The sequence below is a fragment of the Furipterus horrens genome, unplaced genomic scaffold (genome assembly GCF_987537825.1).
Source record: "Furipterus horrens unplaced genomic scaffold, mFurHor1.1.pri manual_scaffold_7, whole genome shotgun sequence".
NCBI lineage: Eukaryota > Metazoa > Chordata > Mammalia > Chiroptera > Furipteridae > Furipterus > Furipterus horrens.
The window spans coordinates 13,177,773-13,200,525 of record NW_028327177.1 but is presented as its reverse complement, the minus strand read 5'-3'; the positions used below and the strand labels follow the sequence as shown (position 1 = coordinate 13,200,525).

Genomic DNA, 22,753 nt, shown 5'->3' with positions numbered 1-22,753 from the left:
CACATTGTAAAGAAGCATTTAGAACAGTATTATATAAGAGTTCATTATTATCATTACTATTATCATTTAACAAGGCTTGTATCACTTACAGTGGTTTTTCCTTGAAAATAACTGAATACATTTGTAAACAGTCAGAAACTATTGCCATCCCACTCTAAACGTTCAAAGAAGTTCAGGTGGCCCATTAGCACTAAAAAGGAGATCAAAATCAAGACAATGCCTCAATACTTGGATTTTGTGGCCCTGGCTATGCTTAAAACAAACATACACTTGAACAAATGCATTTGTGAAAACGCATTTGTTGAAAATTATTTTCTGCCAGGCATTTTAAGGGTCCATGAATTTTGAACAGTTTCCTGAAAGGTGTAAGAAGTGCCTTATGCTGGTCACACTTGAGCTGTGGGGTGTCACTCTGCTTCAGTGGTTTGTCAAGTTTGTGCAGCCTCTGGCAGGAGTTACCATCTTGGATGGTATTTTTTAGAAGTCTAGTGGCTTTTCCTCCACCCACCCACCCCCCTGCAAAAGGCAAAAGCAGCACTTTAATGGGGAAAAATGGGAAAAAGTCACTGCCAGAAATGTTTCTTTCCTTCTTCAGTGATATTTAGACACACTTCGTGAAATCTTCAGCTAAGGTGTGATAGAGGAGATATTTGGTCTCTGATATATAGAGAAGTGTCAGAAAAAAAAATTTTTTTTTCATTTCACTTCAAGATGTACATTCTAGCTTTTGACTTATTACTCTTAAGTTTGCTTGTATAAAAAGATTTCAGGTTTACAACCTTAACCATTTCCCCCTCCATATCCTGGGATATTTTATCAATTAATCAAGTGCATTTCATACTATTCATAAAATACACTTACCCTGCAGGGCATTCTGGTGTCTTTATTTCCTCACAGTCATCATCCACCCAGTGTGACTCTCCTATAAGAAAAATGGGAACACTTCTTGGTGAGTCAAATGATAAATGCCATCCAGGGCCTTGCTGAGTACAATTTCAGGACCTGTGCCCTGGCTGATACTTGCTGCTTATGGGATAAGTTCTAAAAAGAAATTCTGAAATAAGGTCTAGTGTCTGGTCTGGCTTCGCATACACGATGAGAAAGCTGAGATTTAATAACCCCAAGTGGTGTTTACGGAAACCTTCAGGGTCTAAATGGTTTCTAGACAGAGAAATACCAGTGGCGTCAGTGAATAGAATTTTGTGTTTGTTTCCCTCCAGAAGTAAACTGTTTAGTCATTAGATGGAACACTCTTATCTCCACCACCAAACAGCTCAAAGCCATAGTAACTACAGCACAATTTCCTTTAGATTGGGGGAGAGGGCTTAGAACACGCAGAGATAACAGCTGAAAGACGCAATAGATTATTTGCCAGTGGATCTGTGTACGGCCCTTGAATTTAGGAATAAAAAGCATACTATCTTAATAGGCGGACATCTGTAGTAGTGTCAACGATAAAAATAAAAGTTTTATAACTAGGTGCCATAGCAGCTGAAACTCCTTGAAGACAGAAACTGCATCTTTTATATTTTTGATAGTCCACTGACTAGTATTTACTATCGGAGTAAAACCACCATATTCTACAATCAAGCATCTGAAGTCAGCGCCCGTGCACGTATGGCTTTGGGGTAGGACAGGAGCCGTTGGTGCCTTGATCTTCTTTACCTGCTAGAGCTCAGGCTGCTGCTAGTTCTTCAGCTTACACCTGTCGGGACCCCTGGCCTCAAGGCGAAGAACTCGGATTTACTTTCCAGAGCCCACAGTAGAGCAGCCCAAGGTGAAACTTGACTCCAGACTACATTCTTGCTGGCCTCCCCTCTCCGCGCTACTTCCCTTGCTCTCCTCTCAAACGGTTTTCCTGCCCTCAGTAAATTCCATCTATGGGATTCCTCTCTCGGGCTCTGCTTCTAGGAAACTAGACCTAAGACCAAGGCAGGCACTTGAGAAATCTCTTCATTGCTGTGGTTCTATCTATGTATGGAATTAGGGGTTATTGCCTAGTTATTTCAGATCAGTGACATCCAGGGAAGCAAAATTAAGAAAGAAACATGAGAAATTGAAAGGCACATCTCATTGCCTCCTCCGAGCCTATAACCAAGGTGTTCTGTCCCCGATGTCCAGGGTGTCTCGGAGCCTCTCCAGTTTTTGTTCTTTTAAAGCTCAAGCCAATCCAAGGGAACGTGTACCTTTGCAAACCACCTGGTAGTTAGTACAGCAGTCTCCCCTGGCCAAGCAGTCCTCCGAGCAGTGACACGCATTGTCTTCATTTCTTACTTCTCCGCATCTGTCCTTCGTACACTCCCAGCCGCCAGCTGAAGTCGGCACAAGAAAACACTTTCACTGCTTCACGCAAACCAAATGAAAGAGGCCACAATTGCTTACAAGGGTTGCCAACAAAAAGAGCTGAAAATCCTACATCATTTAATCTGCTTGTGAAATTAGAGTTGGCCTGAAGCCCAGATGATATTTGGAGGACTTACAAATAGAACGAATGCCCAATTTTTAAATCAAAGCCAAACACAATCCAGCTCCTTTGGGAAAAAAGGAATACCTACTGATGGTGAGCTGTCCTAAAAGACCCACTATAATGTATGGTATCTGAGGTTTGTAATAGGGTATTTACCGTTGTAGACATAGTCACTATAGGTCAGCTCTTTTATTTTCTCAAGTGGCTGTACTTAAATCAGCTTGATTTAAAAATAAATGATTCTGCAACTACATGGCCTCTACCTACTACAAGATGCACCTGGAGGTTAAAGTCCTAAACAGATAAAAAGATTATAAAGATATAAAAACATTCACAGTCCCAATCATTGACCAAAATGAGGCCCAACCTCCGCCGAGAGGTCAGAGTTCCCAGATTCAAGGAGGCCAGTGGACGAGGTACAGATTTCTGTCTGAGCACAATTGACTGAGAGCTCACAGTTCAACTCTCTCAAGAGGACATTTTCAGAAAAATAATATTTTCCTTTTAAAGAGAGTCTTTTATTTTTTGTTCGGCATTTTTGCCCACTAGATTGTGAGTTCCAAGGCAGGAAAACATATCCTTTTCACCTTTATATTTCCAGTGCCCAGGACTGTGCCTGGCACATGCTCAGTAGTCCACGAATATTTATTACATCTAATTGAAAATTATCATGAAAATGAAGTACGTCTCTTTAAATTAAGAACTGCCACATTGAGAGACCTCACAGTTAATTCAGTTATTCAATAAATACTTCTACTACATTTTCCATGTTCTAGGTGCTGGGGACATTGTGAAGAACAAGAAAGACAATCCCATCTTCATGGAGCTTACGTTCTAGTTGGGACAGAGACCATAAGCAAGTAGACCAGTAAACAAGATAATGTGAGCTCATCCTGAGTGCTACAAAGAAAATAACAGGATGGCATTGGCAGACAAGAGACAGGGTGGGGTGGGATGGGGCTGCTACTTGAGTAGAATGGTCAAGAAAGCCTTCTCTGAGCTACAGGACACTTCAAGTTGTCATCTCTTAAAATATGTCATAAGTGGAAGGCAATGACTTTAGAAAGCAATGCTCTTCCTTATTAATATTCTACAAAGATAGACTGTTGTTAAGTGAATAAACAGGAGATATTAGTTGCCATTCTAGAAAATCATGCCTCTACTGTTTAATTTTCATATTTATTTATTTTTTATTTTTAAATTTATTTTATTGTATTTTCTCCATTACCATTTATCTTCCTTATACCCCTCCCCGCCCTGCAATCACCACACTGTTCTTCATGTCCACGTCCACGTCCATTCTTTTAGACCAATCTTTGCATCCTGATTCCATTTTCTGATTCCATCCCCTCTCCCCACTGCCTTCTCTTCCCGAGCAGATTAAATGCTTGGAATTCCTTTATCCAGACCTTCTATTCCAAATGCTTAGCCATTTTCCAAGGTTCTTTTGACTGAGAGAGATCATGGGCTTTTCCCCCCAAGTCAAGAATAATTTTACCTGCCAACATACTTTTATTGCTCTTTCAATTCCATAAGAAAATCCTTTTGCTTACAAAAGAGCATCACTATTAATAAGGTAGACTTATTGAGGACCTACTGACTTCATACAAGAATGAAATTTTTAAAAATTCAGGGTTCAAAGTGAACTATAAGCAAGGTATGAGTCAATCAACTGCATAATTTTCAGAGAAAACATGGAAATACATATGAAAAGCATTTTACCTTACTGTATAACAAGAAAGTTACCTATCAGATCAGAAAAAAGGCTTTAAAATGGGAATATAAATTTTTAAAATGAGAAATGCTGAAAAAAAAAGAGTAGTGAAAAGCTCTTGTGCCCTTTGAGAAAACTATAAACTTTGAGAGCGTAATTTGTAATATATATATTTTAAATCTATGTACATTTTGATCTCAATATCACACTCATAGGGATTTATTTTAAGGATAATAGACAAAAATATAAATACATATGAATAATGTTCATTGATACATTAATAATGGCAAAAATTGGGGAAATATAACTGCTGATCAATTACTCAGTGAAGTTGGTTGTAGCTGTTCAATGCAATACTATGTGGGCATACAGAGGGTGATGCGTATAAAGATAAATAAATACAGGCACACCCTCACAAGGCATATGTATACTCACCTGTGTAAATATACATACACACATATATTTTAAATACACTCACACAAAGTAGTCAGAATTTACACTGAAACGTTGATTGTGCTTATTGCTAGGGAGTGTTTGTGTCAGCAAAGTAGAATCTCAAAGACTGTTTTCTTTAGCTTTTTGTTATTATTTTATATTTGACTCTTCCACATTTGACATATGTTATCCTTGAGCACAGAGACTAAATGACTTTAAACATGTTGTTGTAGTCCATACTTATTAAACCTGGGAAGAAAGACATGAGCTACATTCAGAGAAAGCTAAGTTGGAGTCAGGAGATTCATTAAACTTTGCAAGGAGCTCTGGAATCCAGAGTGCTGAGATCACGTGCCAGGGACAAAATGCGCAAGGTAGACAGGAAACGTAAAAGCTTCGTCAGTTCTTCAGTGCCAAGCAAACACAGACCGCTGGTTTGAAATAATGACTTAGAGCCAAAGGACTCTGCTGGGACATCTGTTCTATCCATATATTCAGTTTACAAGGTCCTCAGCATTTAAGTTTGCAGACTCACAACTAAGGAAACTGGGAGGAGTTCCAAAGGAAAGTACCTCCCCCAACAACAACAAAAAAAAAATAAAGAAGTGGCCAAACATTTGGAAAATGTATTGTGCAAGAAACAATCTAATAAAACTTTTCTATTTGGGGGAAAACAAATAAATCAGAACTAGAAAAAAAGTTGATATCAGTTTTCATGTTAATTAAGGGCTATTTCCTTAGTCAAGGAGAATAATGTCTCTGCGTCTAATGACAGCATTAGAAGGAGCAGAGTAACATCCATGATAACAGAAGTTAGGTTTTTGAAAGAATCATTTTATCATGAAAGTCCAACAACAAGCAACAACTTGTCCATGGAGCTATGGAATCTCTGCCTCCAGTGGTATGAAGCCCAGGGTTATTGTCAAGGAGTCTTCGACGTTCTACATAAAGCACAAGGCTCTGCAAACAGCACTGGTAGACGGCAAGTATCTCCAAAGGTGCTGCTTCCCAACTCCTATGCATTCGTTCGAAAGCCTGTATATTCTACTGACTGTTCTACCACAGAAGAAATATTTCAAAAGTCAAGAAGAGATTTTAGTGCTACCCTGAGCATGTGACCCCAAAGTAGGATTGCAGAGCAATTTTCCACTTGCACGGGGAACGGGGAAGAGCATCCGGGTAGACCAAGAGTCACTGTATGATAGAATGCAATAAACAAATTCTGGAAACCGTGCAAAAAAAGTACGTAGATACAAATGTTGAAAAACATAACACTTGAAGAATGTGCACTCTTTCAGCCCATGTACCCTAGCAGTGGATGTGGAAATTGACAGCAAGAGAGAGAAATGAAGTAGATAAAAATTAAACAAATAAATAAAGAGCCTGGCCACGCGTATTTCCGAAACCAGGAATTGACTGTAGCTGCAAAGAACCTTGTTCAGGGGGCCTTGTGTGGAAACGACAGTCACACCAGGTGTACTTCTTATACAGTTGAAAATCATTCAAGAACCCAAACTAAAACCTCCAGTTTGGTTTGGCAAAAGCAGGGGCACAAACCAGCGGGGGTTTGTAAGCCATCTCACCGAGGCTAGAGGACTCAGAAGTTGCATACCTGTCTTCAGACAAAGCTCATCGAAGTCATGGCAGCAACTGCTGTAGCTCTTACACAGGTTGTCACAGCGACAATCAGGAGGTCCAACTTCTTGAAGTTCAAAGCATCGGCCCTTACAAGATCCGGAGGTGTTGGTCCAGGGGGAGTCTGAGAGCACTGCAAGATACAAGAGACAAAGGCCATGGGACTGGGAAGTGGGTCAAGTCGCCATGGAGGGCGGCGCGGGAAGGAACACAGCGCAGTGATGCGGCCCGACTCCGGCTGCGTGGCCCGGCTCCATCACATGCCAGCTACGGTCCTGCGGCAGCTTGTGAAATTTCCTCGTGCCGGTTTCCGCACCTGTCAGGTGAGGGGGTTCATAAAGTAACTCCAGGTTAGAATGAGAAGTAAATGAAACAATCCGTGCAAAACACTTCGCGGGTGGTCAGACATACAGAAAGTGTAACAAGTGCTGGCTATTGGTTTTACTACTTCTTACAATTATTATGACTACAAATCTGCGAGAGTTGGTGTCTCTGTGGATGCCAGTCATGTCAGGACAGAAGAGAACTTCAATCTTGTACTAGAAACAAGAGCTCGTTTCCCTATTTTAAAATCCGTCGCTTTTTGTAAGGAAAATTGAGCCTCCATGTTCTGAGAACAGTCTGACCATAAAATCTACACCTGTAACTAGAGTTGCACAAACACAAATCCAACAATCTCAGCTTGTCCAAAAATAATCCTTATTTGGTATTTTCATATGCTGATCGTACAGATAGAAATCTTAAGAATTGACGAAAATCGGAAGGGGTAGAAATTGAGATAAAAATTCTGCAATTTTGTAACATACAGGCAATATAAGTTCAAAAATTAAACGGAAGTTTAATTCATAAAAGAACCTAAAATATAAAATATCTAGGTATAAATGTAATAGGACCTGTGTAGAACTTATATGAAGAACACATGAAAAACTTTGCACAAAGACATTTTAAAAGAATTAAATGAAAAGATATGCCATCTTGAAGGTAAAAATATCTATATTATAAAAATGTCAGTTCTTCCTAAATAAACCTAAATATTCAATGCATTCACAACAAGAGGATTACTTGAAACTCAAGAGAATATTAAAAGTTTATCAAAAATAAAAATATAAAAATAGAGAAAACTTAAAAAGGAGAGTACTTTGGTGAAGACTAGAGAGTAAAGTTAAATAATTAAGATAGTTTGGTACTAGAAAATAAGTAGATCAGTGTTAGGGGTGGGGACAAGAAATAGGACCAAGTATATGAGAATTTATTTTATAATAAATATAATTTTATAATTTTTGAAAATTACAATTTACATTCAATAATATTTTGTATTAAGAAGGTAATCAAAGGAAGAATGAAAACACTCAGTTAGTGAAAGAAGGTCTAATCAGTAAGCAGTGCTGGAATAACTAGCTATCTGGAAAAAATTAAACTGGCTCTTCGTTCTCACAAATAATCACTTTCTGATGAACAGAACATGTAAGCTGTGTCATACCTGTTGCTAGAAATAAAAAATTTTGTAAAATATAACTCAATTTAGAAATATCTATCATTTTTTAAAATGCATTTGAATCTTTCACCCAGAAGTTCCATTACTAGGAATTTATCTCTCATATGTATTTGCAAAAATTTGCCAAGATATATATGTACAAGAAAGAATCACTCTAGCCACAAATGGAATATTGCCCAGTCCTTAAAAGAGTGAGCAGATCCATGTAGGCTAACATGGAAAGATCTGTAAAATATATAAAGAAGCTTTTTTTAAAGATTAAAGCACAGAACAGTATTATAATATTAAATAGTACAACAGGGATAAAAAAGCAATAAGGAAAAAGATAAAATATAAATGTCCTAATAAGTGTTATTTATGACATGCTATTTATAAGTTGATTTCCTTATTTACATGTTTATACTTTTTTATAATCAGCAGGCATCACTTTTAAAATCAAGAAAACACAGGCAGAACAGATGCTAAGTGACATTTCTAGGTTTATCGAAGCCATTTATCGGAACATCCTGTGCATCCTTTACCCCTCTGTCCTCTCTGAAGTCAGAAGCACCCATTTTAGCCCTTATGGCATCGGATCCATTCAGCTAAAGCAAACAGATTCACTAGACCATGAGATGGGAAACGCTTTTGCATGGTTGATTCAGGGATGTTGAAATAGTACATACAGACCACACCAGTTCAGTTTAGGAAATAATGTCAGGTTTCCAAAGCAATGCCTTCCCTTTGGTTCATAAACCACATTTTTTATTGACTTTGGCCAACCTGTCAACAGCACATGCTGGACCATAAGTAACTGGGTGGGGGCAGGGGGCAGGGGGATTGAGATGTGAATAAAGGAAAAATAGAAGAAGTTTTAAAGTAGAAATAAAGATAAGAAAAATGCTTATAATTGAATTATTTCTTTTTTAAGGTTACTCCTTACACAGAAGTCCAACAGCGGTGTAATAAATTCTCATGAGTTGCATACATAAATGTGCTCGGCTATGCTTATAGCTGATATAATGAGAAGAGATCTCAAAATACTCTGTTTGCAGATGTTTACTTGGCCTATCTCCTCTTCTTTATGGTATCCAAGAATATGTTTGAAGTTCTCTTCCATTCATGTCCTTTGCTTTTCCCTCATCTGATCTCTTCACTATCTTTTTCTTTACTTTCAAAATACCTATATGAATTCTTAGCCATGTTTAACCTTTCTTCATTCTATCCGTGTGATATTTTCTACTTTCTTAATCACTCTCTAAAATTGTCCCTCATACTGTTTTTGAAAATAATGAAATCTCAGCTCCTATCCATTATAATTCTCCTTACCAACCCTTAAACTGAAGACATCTTTGTTAAGAAAGAGTTGCCCTTACATTCACAAGGCCAAGATAAATCTCCTAAAAAGTATTGTACTCAGGACTGAGTTGCCAACAGTTTTCAGATCAGATTCCCGGGTGTGTTTGAAATAGGGATACATATGTCAAAACCCATTCTTGGCTGGTGTGGATTCAGGTGACAGAGGCAGGAAGAGAAGTGGGAAGATGGGTTGGGCCTTGTACTACTTTGAATCCAATAATCCCAAGAATTGGAACACAATGGGTCCCCCCAACACCCGCCGACCCTCTATGAAGTATAAAAGGCAGGGAAAGGAGGCAGAGAAACAGGATGACATTCAAGATGCCGCCCGACTCCAGCATTAATACTGTCTTATCCCTCTTCTGGAGCATATGATTCGCTCTTCCTGGCCATGCTTCCTTGTATCGAAGTTGTCATTTTTTTCTTGATATTTTTGACTGCACATGTAGGCCTGATTCCTAAATACGCCACTTCCTATAAATACCCATTCCTGCCAGCACCACTGGTCTCTCCTCTTCACAGCTGCTGGGCCAGATTTCACAGACAATTTTTTAAATAAATAGGTCCACCTGGGAAGTTTACAAACACCTGTACTCCTCATGTATTTAAATACCACAGCCCCACATAGGAAAACCTTATAAACTAGAACAAAGCAGGTTTTTATAAACTTCAATTTTAAAAATTAAAAATTTGAATTTAACTTCTAAACCACTCAAAGAGCATCTGTGATGGTAGACCGTAGTGTAAGTCCGAATGATTCGCAGATCTGCTGCCAGACAGTGAAACACTGTTGTTTTTAAATCGCAGGATATTATCAAACTGATAAGATAAAAATTTAAAGACTGGACTTCAAACATAATTGAAGATAAATTGAACATACCATTATATACTTAACACCTTAAATTGCCATCAGCATCAATATGGCATTTTGTTTTCAAGAATCTTTTCCAATAGAGAGGCAACATAATCCTCATTTTTCTGGTTGGAATATCAGATCTCTAAGCCTACTTTGAGCTAGTAGAGGCCTGGCTAAAATTTTAGATCATCTAAATATAACTACAGTACTGTTTTAATTAACAAAGGATTTTTCAAATTTCGTACATAGGTTCCAAATCATTTCAGATATTCTTTTTAAGACATGATTCTAGATTTGTTGATCTTTCTGTTGATTCAGGAATCTATGTTGAACTCTGTTGAAGACTGAAATTTCTGTTTATACAAACAAAATAGAGGATTCTGTATAGTTTTAAGATAAATGGAAAGTCACTACACCAAAGCTCCATGTAACAAAGAACTGAAAAATCTATGCCCTTCTTACATTGGAATTCAGGTCATTTCAGTCTGTTGACTGAAACACCCTGATTTCTACACTAGGTTTAGCATAAAGTCCAAAGACATCATGAGACAGCTTTCCTTGCAGAACAGGGCTGATAGATCTGCCAGCTTTGCAGTTTCCTAAATGTTACTAGCCCATCTTTTAAACAGCTTTTCATTTTCATTCTCAAATGAGATTCCTGAAGTTATCAAATGAGCATGAACCATCTCAGTCTTATTATTATTGCCTGGTTTCTCTATGATTCACAAAGAAAAGCTTTGCTCATCAAGTTGTTAGAGAAATTCATTTCACATTTACACCCACGAGTTTCATTCCCATTCACATATTTTTAAACTTTCAAGCCACTAAAAATAATATAATAAATTGAGTTGAGCTTTCAAGTTTATTAGCCAGATATTCACAAGCTTACAAATTTCCCTTCTCTTTCACATATTAAATTACTTATATTTCAGAGACTATCCCATTTTCACCTGGAGACTGGAAGATTGTCTACCACAAACTTTAGTAAAATAGACTCCACCATAACATCATACACACACATGCATGCACATGTGCATAAATGCACCCACACCTGTACACCCACAAAGTCCCTTGCACACTTAAAGGTGAATGAAGTTGGCTGCATCCGATGTATGTATGGGGCAAAAATGTCAACCTAAATTGCACTTACTTACATTTTCTTTGAAAATTTATTTCCGCTATCTCATTTACCTGATTGCCCATCATATGTACCAAACAGAAATATAACTAGCTCGGCTCATTTCATATCTTCTAATAAATCTATAGATCTTTTATGATCTGGTAGAAGATATCTTATTCTGCCCTGACTTCTAATAGATCATGAGGTCTGGACAAGCATGCCAGTTCATTAATCGTAACAGTTTGTTTGCACTGCCACAGCCTGGAAAGTAACTCCCCCCACCCCGTCCATAGTACAGCAGCGAGGGGCTGCATGAGGGTAGCATGTCCCCAGCTATTGTTGAGAACTCTAAAGAACTACATTTACCAAACAAGAAACTGTGGGCTTTTGAATGGGAGTCTTGCTCTGACCTGTCTGAAGCTGGCCATGCATTGAATACACTTTGTGTCCCTTCTATATGGTGAAATGCTTTAGAAGCATTGAGTTTCCCAGGATTTCTTTGAACATAAAAGTGCTGTTGAACACAGGCATGGCTGTCTTTCTTCTTAGTATCTTGTTCTAGTATGTATATAAAAGTTCACCCAGTGTTTTCTGATGTGAAATCTTTGCTGACAGAATAACCAGCCACACGTGTTATTTGAGGGAGGCCCTTTCTAGGCACATATTACGTTTAATAAGATAAAAATGTTTCAGGTCTCTGAACTATATAGTTTCACCCAGATGCCAAAGTACATCTCTGGTCTTGCCTAAACAGCAGGCAAGCTACATTATAAGAAAAGTTAAAAATAAAGTGTGCCGGCATACCAAAATCCTAAAACTCAGACTTAAATGGCATTGTATCCCAAGACTAAGCTTTCTATAGGTAGAATTTTCACTAATAAATTATTTTTAGAAGACTCCATGAAGGACTAAAATAATAGATGACTTAATTAATTCAAGAAGCAAATATTTTGTAATATACTTAAGATCACTTAGACTTATTTATTATAATATAGATTATATTATTTTCCCAGAAGCTGTATTATTTCATTAGTTCTTATAGCTGTTTCTTATCATGTATGGAAGTAATTTATTATACACAAGATATATTCAAGGATTAATAAATGTGGTCTACACTTTTCAAGTTCCTCAGTAGAGTCTAAGCCCATAAAATCAGAGGCAATGAAACACAGTAGGTAGAACCATGGCTTTTTTTTTTCTTAATCCAGTAGAAAAATTAGAAGTCATCCAAGCCTGCTCTTCATTATACAGCTAAGGAAACAGACTTCACAAGTGACTTGCCCAAGACCACACAGCAAGTTACATGAATTCAGGATGCCAACTCCAGGACTTTCATGACTAGTTTCCCAAAAAAAGAAGGTGACTGTGAAAATAATGAGTGGCTGGATATTACACATTCATTACAAAAACAGCTTTTAACAGCTGTTTAGGCAAAGTGATCTGTTAACACAAAACAGGGAAAAGTTCTTTGGAGGGTGCACTGGAAAGAAGCAGTGGTGGGCCCTCCAGCTGCGGCTGGCTCCCATGACCCTGCTAAAGCTCGGGTCCCCCTTCCAGCCTGTGCAGTGACAGTCGGTGTTAACGGGAGCTGCACTTGTCTGGAACAGGAAGAAGAGATCTTTGAAGAGAGCATTTGTTACCAATAAAAATGGGATTCTCCAGCTCAACGATCCACTTTCCTCTCCTTTCCCAACAGAAGACAACTCATTTTGTCCATTTGGTTCCCTTGGGGTGCAATTTTTATGATTTGTTTTTCTCTTTTCACCCCAACCACCTCCCACTTCAACTGACTCCACTACTTCTCATATAATTCTGGCACCACACAAAAGTAATTTACTTGATGGAAAGAAGACAGCCCTCCAACGAGATATGGATCATAACTCGGTTAATGAAAGCTCATGCTGGCTAAGCAGAGACAGGTGATCATCTGAGGGCAAAGAAAACAGAGAAAGACAAACTTCACAGGAAGGCAGACAAAACACGCTGAGATGTCAGGGAAAGTCAAGAAAATATTGCCCCCTAGAGTACCCATTACTTAATATGTAATTTTTATTTATAAAACCATCAGCAGCTCCAATTTCCAGGAAATTAACCAACTCATTACTTAAGACCTGGTCAGTTAAGCCCCTCCGTCTGCACAAGGGACTCCTTTATAAGAATCCCCACACTGCCTATGGCACCGTGTATTGTAAAAGGAAACCCTTTCACTTCGGCGCTATTAGCGAAGTGACGGTACATGGTGCAAACGTACCTGTCTTTGTGCCAAAAGGAAAAACAATGAGGTCAAGTTTTAAGTACCTCCTTCCTGTTATGTTTTTCTGATTTTAGGCAAATCTTAATCGGATAGGTCGAACCTTCTGAAGTTTCACAAAGGCTCCCTGCCTTTTTGTACCCCATTCCTCTTCTTCCCTAGGTCATAACTTTCTGGAGATAAATACTATATCCAATACCACATGACAGTAAGGCAGATTCACCTCGTTCCAGTATTAAACCAGCACCTGTTCTCACCACTTCTGTTTTAACCTTGTCTGTTAACAAGAGCTTTTTTTTAAAAAAATAATTTATTTATTTATTTGTTTGTTTATTTATATATTTTTAGAGAGGGGGGAAAGGAGAAAGAGAGGGAGAGAAACATCACTGTGTAGTTGCCTCTCACTTGCACCCCCAACTGGGGACATGACGTGCAACCTAGTAATGTGCCCTGACTGGGAATCGAACCAGTGACAGTTCGCTCGCAGGCCGATGCTCAATCCACTGAGCCACAGCAGCCAGGGCTAACAAGAGTTTTAATGTTGTCTTAACATTCAGGAATTTCAATGTGGAGAGATTTAAATAGCCAGTTATCATGAAGCCATCATAAATGCTCTCTGATGAAATCAAACCATGTTCTCTCACCTGAATTATGCACAGAGCTGGTTTTATCCTGGAGAAATCAAGGACTGAATTAGTTATATGGAAAAATTATTTAAAGAAGACTTTCTTAAGGAGATTCTACTGACTTTTTAAAGTGCAAATAGTTGCTACCCTTACCTGTAGGAGGGCCTTCATCCCATCCTTCTGCTCTCTTAATTCGATTTGCTGTGAGTCCCAAGCAGATATTGGCTCCAATAGCAAAAGTGAACAGAGATATTACCTAAGGGAACGAAGAGATCGAGATGTCACATACAGCCAGACCAGACTGTAACACCGCCACCCAATCCCACAACTTTCAAAATGCACCATAAAGGACTGTCTTTTTTTTTTTTTTTTTTCCTTCCTTTCCTAAAACAAAAAAAGAAAACCAAAATCAAGAACGACTCCTGCAGGTCAAGCCCGTCCCTTGTCCCGCCACCTTTGTCCTACCTGCCTGCGTGCCTGGAACGTGCTGCTCCAGGCCATGACAGAGGGTTCTGGAGAAGGCTTGTGCAGTGTGCTCTCTTTGCCTGCGCTGAATGCACTGCTTTTTGGGGCTCTGAGCTCAGTCTATTCACTACAAGTAATCCCACCTGGGAGGTTGACAGGCTGCCCTGATTTGTCCAAAGCTTGATTTCATCACAGTCGGTTCACAAATCGCAGCTCTGAGCAGAAGAGGCTGGAAACATCACCCTCCTTTTCTCCACCCCCCCTTATCGGTCTCTCCCCTAACACACAGACTTTCATGTGGTTTCCTCTGCTAACATGAGAGTTTCTTGCATTGCTGTTACCAGTAACAGCTCATGTTCATTTTCCTTCCCTCACAAAAACATGATTTTTAAAAAAGAAACCCAATGTATTTTAGCCGATAAAAATGAAACAGAACTGGGAAGGGGTTTAAACTAGCTTCATGCTTTGAAGGTTTACAATGTAGTTATTCAGTGTTGTCCACCAAGGACAGCTTTATAATTTATAAACCTAATAATTTTCCCTGTCTTTCTCTTGTATTTATTTTTCTGGCCTTTTAAACGACCTGTTCCTATTGCCACATTCTCAGCTCCTCCTGACTCCTCAAACATTTCTCACGATGAAACCTCCCAAGGTTGTAACTAGCACAGGAGATAGCATTATTTTTCCCCCGTGCTGTGAGAGTTTAGAGAAGTAACTTTTATCAAAACACTGGGAATGCCAGCTAAGCAGCAGAAAGCCCTCTGCCCTCTGAAGAGGGACAAAATAATTTCAGTTTCTGCCTCCTCTTCCTGAAAAAAAAACTGTCAGCTTGTTTTTTGTAGGGGTGGTGGGGAAGTTTTATTAGTGATTGAATTTAGGAAGGAAATCTCAATGGTGCAAGAACTTCGCTTTAAAGAACTATTTTCCTGGTTAATTTCCTGTTAAATTCTCATCCAGCCCCTCAAAACTGCGTCCTGTAAGGCTGTTGTTAGTGCTGAAGTTTCTTTACTAAGCTATTTGGCAACCACGAGACTCCTAAAAGAAATCAAGTCATCTAAATCTGAAAGTTATATAAATTTTGCATGCTTTTAGGATCCAAATGACGGAAGAAGGCTTGTTCTTGGTTCTTCTCTCACCAGGCCCGGTGACCATCCTTTGGGCACAGAGCACATGTGTGCGCATAAACAAATACACTACTCAGCATGCAACGGAGTGGTGCCTTTGCTCACATAAAACAGGATAGCACAAAGCGAGAACTTGTTTATTATAGTGGGTTGCACAGTAGGCCTGGGCTGCATTATATGTTCTAGACTTTATTAACAGCTCATTGAGGAGAAGAAACCACTGGCAACACTTTAAGTTGCCTTTCTAAAATCCCATTAGCTGTGCACCCTTGAGAGATGATAGGCTCATGATTTTTTTCTATAGAAGTCTCTTGCTTTAGTCTGTGTGCCATACTGAAATGATTTGGAGTCGGCTACTTATCAAGGCTTATGAAAAACGTTAACCCCATGTAAGATTTCTCTACTATTTATATTAAATTTCCAGATGCAGGATTGTCTTTACAGAGACGAACTATAAACCAAAAAGGGAATCCTGTAACTGCATGATATACCACCTTGTCCCAGATGCTCTCAAAAACCTGCCTCCCTGTCTCTCCAACCTCCCCAGGTCTTGCCGGAGTCCAGAAACTTCAGATTCTGTTTGACAGTTGATTGTGGAAACTCAGTTTGAGGATTATGAAGGCTCCCTTGAAAATAAAATTAGACTCAGAAGCTGAACATAGTCTATTATTTTTTTGGACATGCAGAGTAGCTATGCAGGGAGAAAAAGCCAAGTAAATCTTAAATTGGCTTCTGTACAGTGCTTGTTACCAATTATCTAAGAGGATTGAGCACAGTCACTATTTCTGTTAACCATTCTGCCAAAGAGCTTTATCTTCTACCAGGTCACGTGCGTATGGAATTCATTAACGAACACATCAGCGCTCATGTGCACACACACAAGCACACATGCACACTATCTAACCATAGTTAACCAGAATTTTACTACAAGACATCATTATAAATTAATTCTCAGAAAGGTGAACGAAGTCCCTACCTTGGGCATCAACTCAATGACAAAATACAGTTACCTTAAAGAAAAAATTTAAAAAAAACAAAAACTAATGCTGCTCATTGTCCAAAACAAAAAGTCTGATAATGCGCAGGTCTAGAAACTCAACTAAAGTTACCAAAATATAGCCCAAAATTTTCTATAACAAAACCATATTAAGAAAGTTCACCTACTCTGTAGTTTAAGATTTTGGTATAAGGTCATCCATGGCTGGGTCAGTCAGTAATCAAGAAAATGTATGAGAAAGACTAAAATTAACTTCCAGTATGGTTTACTAATCCAGCTATATTTCAGAAAACACTGCCCCCTGGCAGAAGAAAACCCAGAACTATAAACAAATTTTTGACAGTCTCAAGGCCATAGAAATCACTCTGTTCTTCTCAAGCTTTATTGGGCATAAGAACCACTCTTGTTTAAAATATTGATGCCTATGGCCTAGTCCCCAAGATTCTGATTCATTAGGTGTATGGGGTAGGGAAAGGCAAGGGGGAGTTTAGGGGCCAGACAAGAACTGACACAATAGGCCATTCTGATGCAAGCAATGTAAGGACCACATTTAGAGCAACGTGAGCATTAGAATAAATTACTCTGAGTTAATTTGTTTATGCTGTGAAGGTTGAATTGCTCAGTCTGATTCATAATGTAATTTTAATATATTATTAATAGCATTTGCTATGAATTGGACATTAAAGTTTCGATCTCTTCATGACAAACCATGGCTGCTCCTCCATGGGAATCATCTCCAAACTGTAAGCAGCAGAACGGTCCTTTATTTACTTTGCTGGTGGTACAAAGCAGCAGTGTGTGTATTGCTTAATTGCAATACAGTAGTTGCATTTATACAAATGCACAGTCTACCTTTTCATGAAATGGTTCTGTGAATCCTTGTTCCCAAGCTCTGATTAAGGGAAGAGGGCTTGAGGTTAACAGTGAGATCTGAAAGAGATGTAATTGAGGATGGTCGTTTATGCCTCCTGCAGTGACTATGAAATGATTCAAACTTTATCTATATCCAGTTTCTCAGTATGCAGAACCAACATGCCTTGACTTGACTTTAACATCATTCCCAGAATACTTCTAAGATTCGGATGTTACACAATTACTGACCACTTTATTTTCAGTGGTGCCAATTAGCAATAACTACAGCATATACGCTGTAAAGTTAGAGGACAAAAATACCCACGTGTGTTCTTCCTTGGCTATTTTAAAGCTTTTTGAGTTAAGTCTTGTTTTTCAATTCTGCTCTGGTGGAGGGCTATAAGAAAATTCAGAATAAAAACAGGACAGCAGTCTTTTGCCAATCTAAATTGAGCAAAACGTTCTAACAGCTAATAGAGAAACAAGCTGGCTCAATTGCTCCTGCAATCCAGGACTGCAAATCTGTATAAAGTAGACACCACTTAAGATTCTAAACCACAGATGCAAAGTTCTATGAGTAACCTATGTCCCCAAGGGGCTCTCCAGTGGAGAAATAGCACATGCCTATTCAAACGCAAACAGGGCTTGTGCTATTAGTTGTTATATAATTGAGAGCTGAAATCAACAACTGTCACATCTTTCAGTGACTTCAATTTACATGGTAAACTTCTATGCATTTCACTGACTCCCATTGGAATCTAAGCATAAGCCCCCCACACCAGAACAATCTCAGTTCTCTAAGAACATTCATTCGTTGCACGAATATTCATAGGCTCCTACTGTGTACCAAGCACTGTTCTGGGCACTGGTATTATGTTGGGAGCGGAACCAAACCTAGCCCTCCATATTCATCAGATAGACACAGAAATAAATGGAGAAGGCACAGAATTTAAAACTTCTGAATTCCTTATTTCTGGAATTTTCAGTTTAATGTTTTCAGACAGAGACTGACTGTGTGTAACTGAAGCCGTAAAAAACAAAACCATGGACAAGGGGGACTACTGTATTAGGGTTGATCTAGTCAAGAAAGTCAGAGAAGACTTTGGGGAACATCAGCTGAGCTGTGACGGAAAGGGAAGTGGAAGTAACTAGGTGAGAGGAGGAGACGATTCCAGATGGAGGTAGCAGGATGCACAAAGGTTCTGTGTAGAGCGACCCTCGGCACACGCGTGAGATGACGAGACAGCGACTCGACTAGTGTACGGAAAGCAAAAGTTAGCACGGAATGAAATGAGACCGGAGAGGGTAGCAGAGAGGCCAGTTCATGGGGGCCTCCATGGTCACAGTAGATGGCATTGTCTTTATCCTAAAAGCCATGGAAAGGCTTAGAAGGGCTTAAGCAGGTGAGAATTTAATCAGGTTTTGAAGCATTAATCTCTGTCCTATGTGGATATGAAATGGAGGGCATCAAGAATGGATACACTAGATCAGTCTGGAAACAAGGTCAGTAATCCAGACAAAAGATTGTGATACTTCCCACTGAAAAGGTTATGGTGGTAGTGGAGAGAAAGAGACCTAGGAGAGTTATGATAAAGACCTGTTAATGAATTGGGTATGGGGGTTGAGGGGCAAGAAGGTGAAGTATGACTCCTGAGTTAATAAATATTCAACCATTATGACAACCAAATACATACTCAGTAAAGTCATTGAAGTTCTAATTGGCTTATAAGAAAGACATGGGGATATATACACACTGCCATTTGCTAACAGTCTAGAATTAAATAGTTAAAATAAAGGACAGGCTCATAGCTTTAAAACGTTGGTCAGTAGTTTTAAAAGTCAACTAAGGAAGTTGACTTAAACTAAGGTTATATTGGATTTTAAACACTTTAAATACATTTATTCATGATTGAGTTTCAAGAAGAATTACCGTCAGGAAACAACTCAGCGTTGCCCCTAACTCTAGCTTGTAATGAAACATTTTAAAACTCAAAACTCAATGTAAGTCTACTTCTTTTCAGCTGCTCTGCAACCTATATGCTGAATATTCCGGCTAAGGGAAGAAGGCTGTAACCATTTGGCGAGGTGGCCCGTCAGCTCGTGTGTGGACCTCGTGACAGCGTTCCTCTTTGAGTCTATTGTGTAACGTGCACTGTGGAATACATGAGCACGAGTGGGTGGGTCTATCCAACCAGAGAAAAATGTTTTACTCCAAGTTTCACCGCAGGAGTGAAGACTCTCATGCTTTACCTTCCAGTCTTACATCGGCAGGCTGGGAGGCTGTTCTCAACTCCACGTGCAGGTGAAGAAATGAAGGTTCAAAGAGTCTGTGACATCTCCAAAGGGGTAGGATAAGTGGTTGACCCAGGACTAGAAAGCAGTCCCCTAAGCCAGCTTAGTCTTCTTTCCACTATAGCATGATGTCTCTCTATTACACCAGACACCACACGAGGGCCTCAACTCGACACATCCAAGACGCTGCTATCTAAACAACCCCTGTTCACCCTCCCAGCTCCGTTTCTACTCCTGGAAACCTTAAAACTACTTTTTACTCTACCACAGTCCTTTCATCTCATTTCTAACCAGACACTCTATCTATGGTTCTAGTTATTAATTACAATGATTACCATCATTTATCAGAGCTTTCTGAGTGCTATTAGTGCCTAAATTATTTTCCTTTTCCTCTTAGAACCATGCCTTCATCTTCCTGCTTTGGGGCGTGTATTAGAAGTTCATCTTTTCACTGCTCTTCTTTGGTCCTCTGCCCCTCTGTCCTCTCTTACCCAACCTGTAATTTATTCCCATTTATTGGCCAGAGAGCCCTGCATAAAATGCAAATCTGATTGTGTTTCTCGCAAACTTGAAACCTTCCAATGGCTGCCCATCACAACAGTTCTCAAAGTGTGATTCTTGGACTAGCAGAGATAGAATCACCTGGAAACTTGTCAGAAGTGCAAATCGTTTTCAGATCTACTGCATCAGAAACTCGGGGAGCAGGGTAGAGCCCAGAATGCAAGTTTCAACAAGCCCACCAGGTGATTTCAATGCAAGTTTGAGAACCCACTGGCCTAGAGGATAAAATTCAAACTGCTTAGCAAAATACATAGGCACTCTAAATCTGAAATTGAGCTCCCTGGATTTCTGGATTCAGATCCCAACTCTACCACTGTTTATCTGTGAGACCTTACATAACCCTTCTCCATCCTAAGACTCAATTTTCTCCAGGTCAGAGGGCTCTTAAGAGTATTACATGAAATAATCCATGCAAATTGCCTAGCACAATGCTTGGCACAGAAGAATGCTTAACAAGTGTTAAGTTTTCTTAATTAGAGAAATATTTGCTATTCCTTAAATTTGTTCTCTCATACCTTCATTCCTTATTATGTGTTGTTTCTTTGGCCTAGAATGCCCTTCTCTACCTGAGCTCCCTGACAAACCAACATATTCATGAAGGTCAGGTGTTACCCCTCTATGAACCCTCTCAACTCCCTGCTCTTCCCCTTTCCATGCAAAGCAATAGGCTCCTTTGCTCCTACATTGTCTGTAATCTCTTGTTAGGCACCTCTGTACCCTTATGATCTCTTTGAATGCCGGGCCCAGTTGTCCTTGTGCTCAGAGCTTTGCATCTCTCCTCGGAGATAATAGCCAGACAATAAATGTTTGTTGAATGAAGTTACTTGGCATCAAGAAACTTGAATTGGAACTTGAATTCTTGCTCTCTTACTAATTGGCTGTGTCATTTCAAGCCCACGTTTCTTCATCTGTAGAGCAGAATTATTGGCTAACTCAGTGGTTTGTACCCCCTTTTTTTTAAAGTATTAACACACTATTTTCAAATTAAATCTCAAAATGAATACCAACATCTGAACTTGGAGTGGCTCTATTTTATGTGGGGGTGGGGAGCCTGGATCCCAGCTAACCAGACACCTCCCTTCTCCCTAAGGTACGTTCACAGAAACCTGGAAATTCAAGAAGTACAATTTGTTAAAAAAAAAAAAAACAACCAATAACTAATTTCACTATTTAAATACTCTCCTAAATCCATCCCTTCATTGTAGTGTACACATCCCCAAATCCCACCCAAATCGCCTCAGGCAGATCTTTCTTCGATGAGTGAGAGACCCTCTCTTGAGTCAAGCTCTTCCCCCCTGGAGTTCAAGCTCATTGTTGCATCTACACGGCTCGTGCTGATCCCCAGCCCTGAAGTCCTCCTCTTTCCTTTGCGCTCATCCACATCATCGAACCACAGCCCTCCTCGAGGCTCAGCATTGTCACGACATTCCCCCTTTCGATTGTGGCAGCCACTGCACCATCCTCAATTCAAAACCCTATAGAGTCTACCCAAGACTCTGGTCTCTTGTCTCTCTAGGCTTCCCCTGTTTTATTTGAGTATTTCTTGTGTTAACAATAAGAGCATAAATTCCCAGAGAACAGGAGGAAGAAACCACTTGATACAGAGATTAAGAGTCTGAATTCTAGAACCTGATCAACCTGGATGTGCCACTTTCAAGCATGAGACCTTGCTTCAATTCTCTAATACTCAGCTGTCTTTTAACAATTAAAAAAGTGATAGTTCTTGTCACCCAGGGTTGATATAAAGACTAAATGATATAATGCATGTTAAGCAAGTCACTCAATGTCTGAAACATACACACACACAAATATTAGCCATTATTACAGACAAGAGGACAAAGACTGCATCATCTGCTTTCATGGTCTCAACATTCAGCAAAGCGCTGGGCACATAATAGGTGCTTAGTAGTGAATAGGACCTAGGAAAATTCCTTTTATTTATAGTGAGATTATATGTAAATTAAAGTTAGAAATGTTATGAATCATTCTTTCCACATTCTTTCTAACCTCAGGAGAATATGAGCAGCACTGACTTGGCAAAGGGTAAGGTGACTCTGGAGACAGCTTTGAGAGTACAGGTTTTGACTACAATAATAAAGACCCTCTATTTGGCTTGGAAAGCCCCAAGAATTTGAGCTTCAACTCGAGATATCTGTTTGAACTCAAACCTAAAAGGAAGCTTATGCCTGCTGCTAGAACGGCCTCATCATAGGCTTAGCAGCACAATGGTTCCCTCTTGGGGAGAAAGCAAAACTGCCACTTCTGTGGTTCCCCTTGTCATCAAATGACAGCTACAGACTTTCACAAATTATAAATAAAGGGAACTTTCTGCACCTGATAAAAGACTTCTACAAAAAACTCTCAGCTAACGTCATACTTAATGGTGAAAGACTAAATGCTTTCCCCCTAAGATCAGGAACAAGACAAGGTTGTCTCCCCTCACCATCTCCATTCAATATTGCATTTCTAGCTGGGCAATTAGAGAAGAAAAACAAATAAAAGGCATTCAGAAAGGGGTAAAACTA

The 22,753-nt window shown here is 39.3% G+C and overlaps 1 protein-coding gene across 5 annotated transcripts in view; it reads right to left on the bottom strand.

Moving 5' to 3' along the window:
• ENPP2 (ectonucleotide pyrophosphatase/phosphodiesterase 2) overlaps nt 1-22,753 on the bottom strand; it is an 89,928-nt gene that overhangs the window by 49,681 nt on the left and 17,494 nt on the right. For 2 of the 5 annotated variants that reach the window (XM_090283422.1, XM_090283424.1), the window contains exons 1-5: nt 14,403-14,506; nt 14,091-14,193; nt 6,229-6,384; nt 2,187-2,312; nt 862-922 (exon numbers count right to left, since the gene is read on the bottom strand). In XM_090283422.1, the coding sequence (XP_090139548.1) occupies nt 862-922; nt 2,187-2,312; nt 6,229-6,384; nt 14,091-14,193; nt 14,403-14,438 (482 nt within the window). In that variant the 5' untranslated portion in view covers nt 14,439-14,506. Of the gene's footprint in view, nt 1-861; nt 923-2,186; nt 2,313-6,228; nt 6,385-14,090; nt 14,194-14,402; nt 14,507-22,753 lie in introns of those variants that run through there. The other 3 variants (XM_090283419.1, XM_090283421.1, XM_090283420.1) reach the window with 3 other exon arrangements.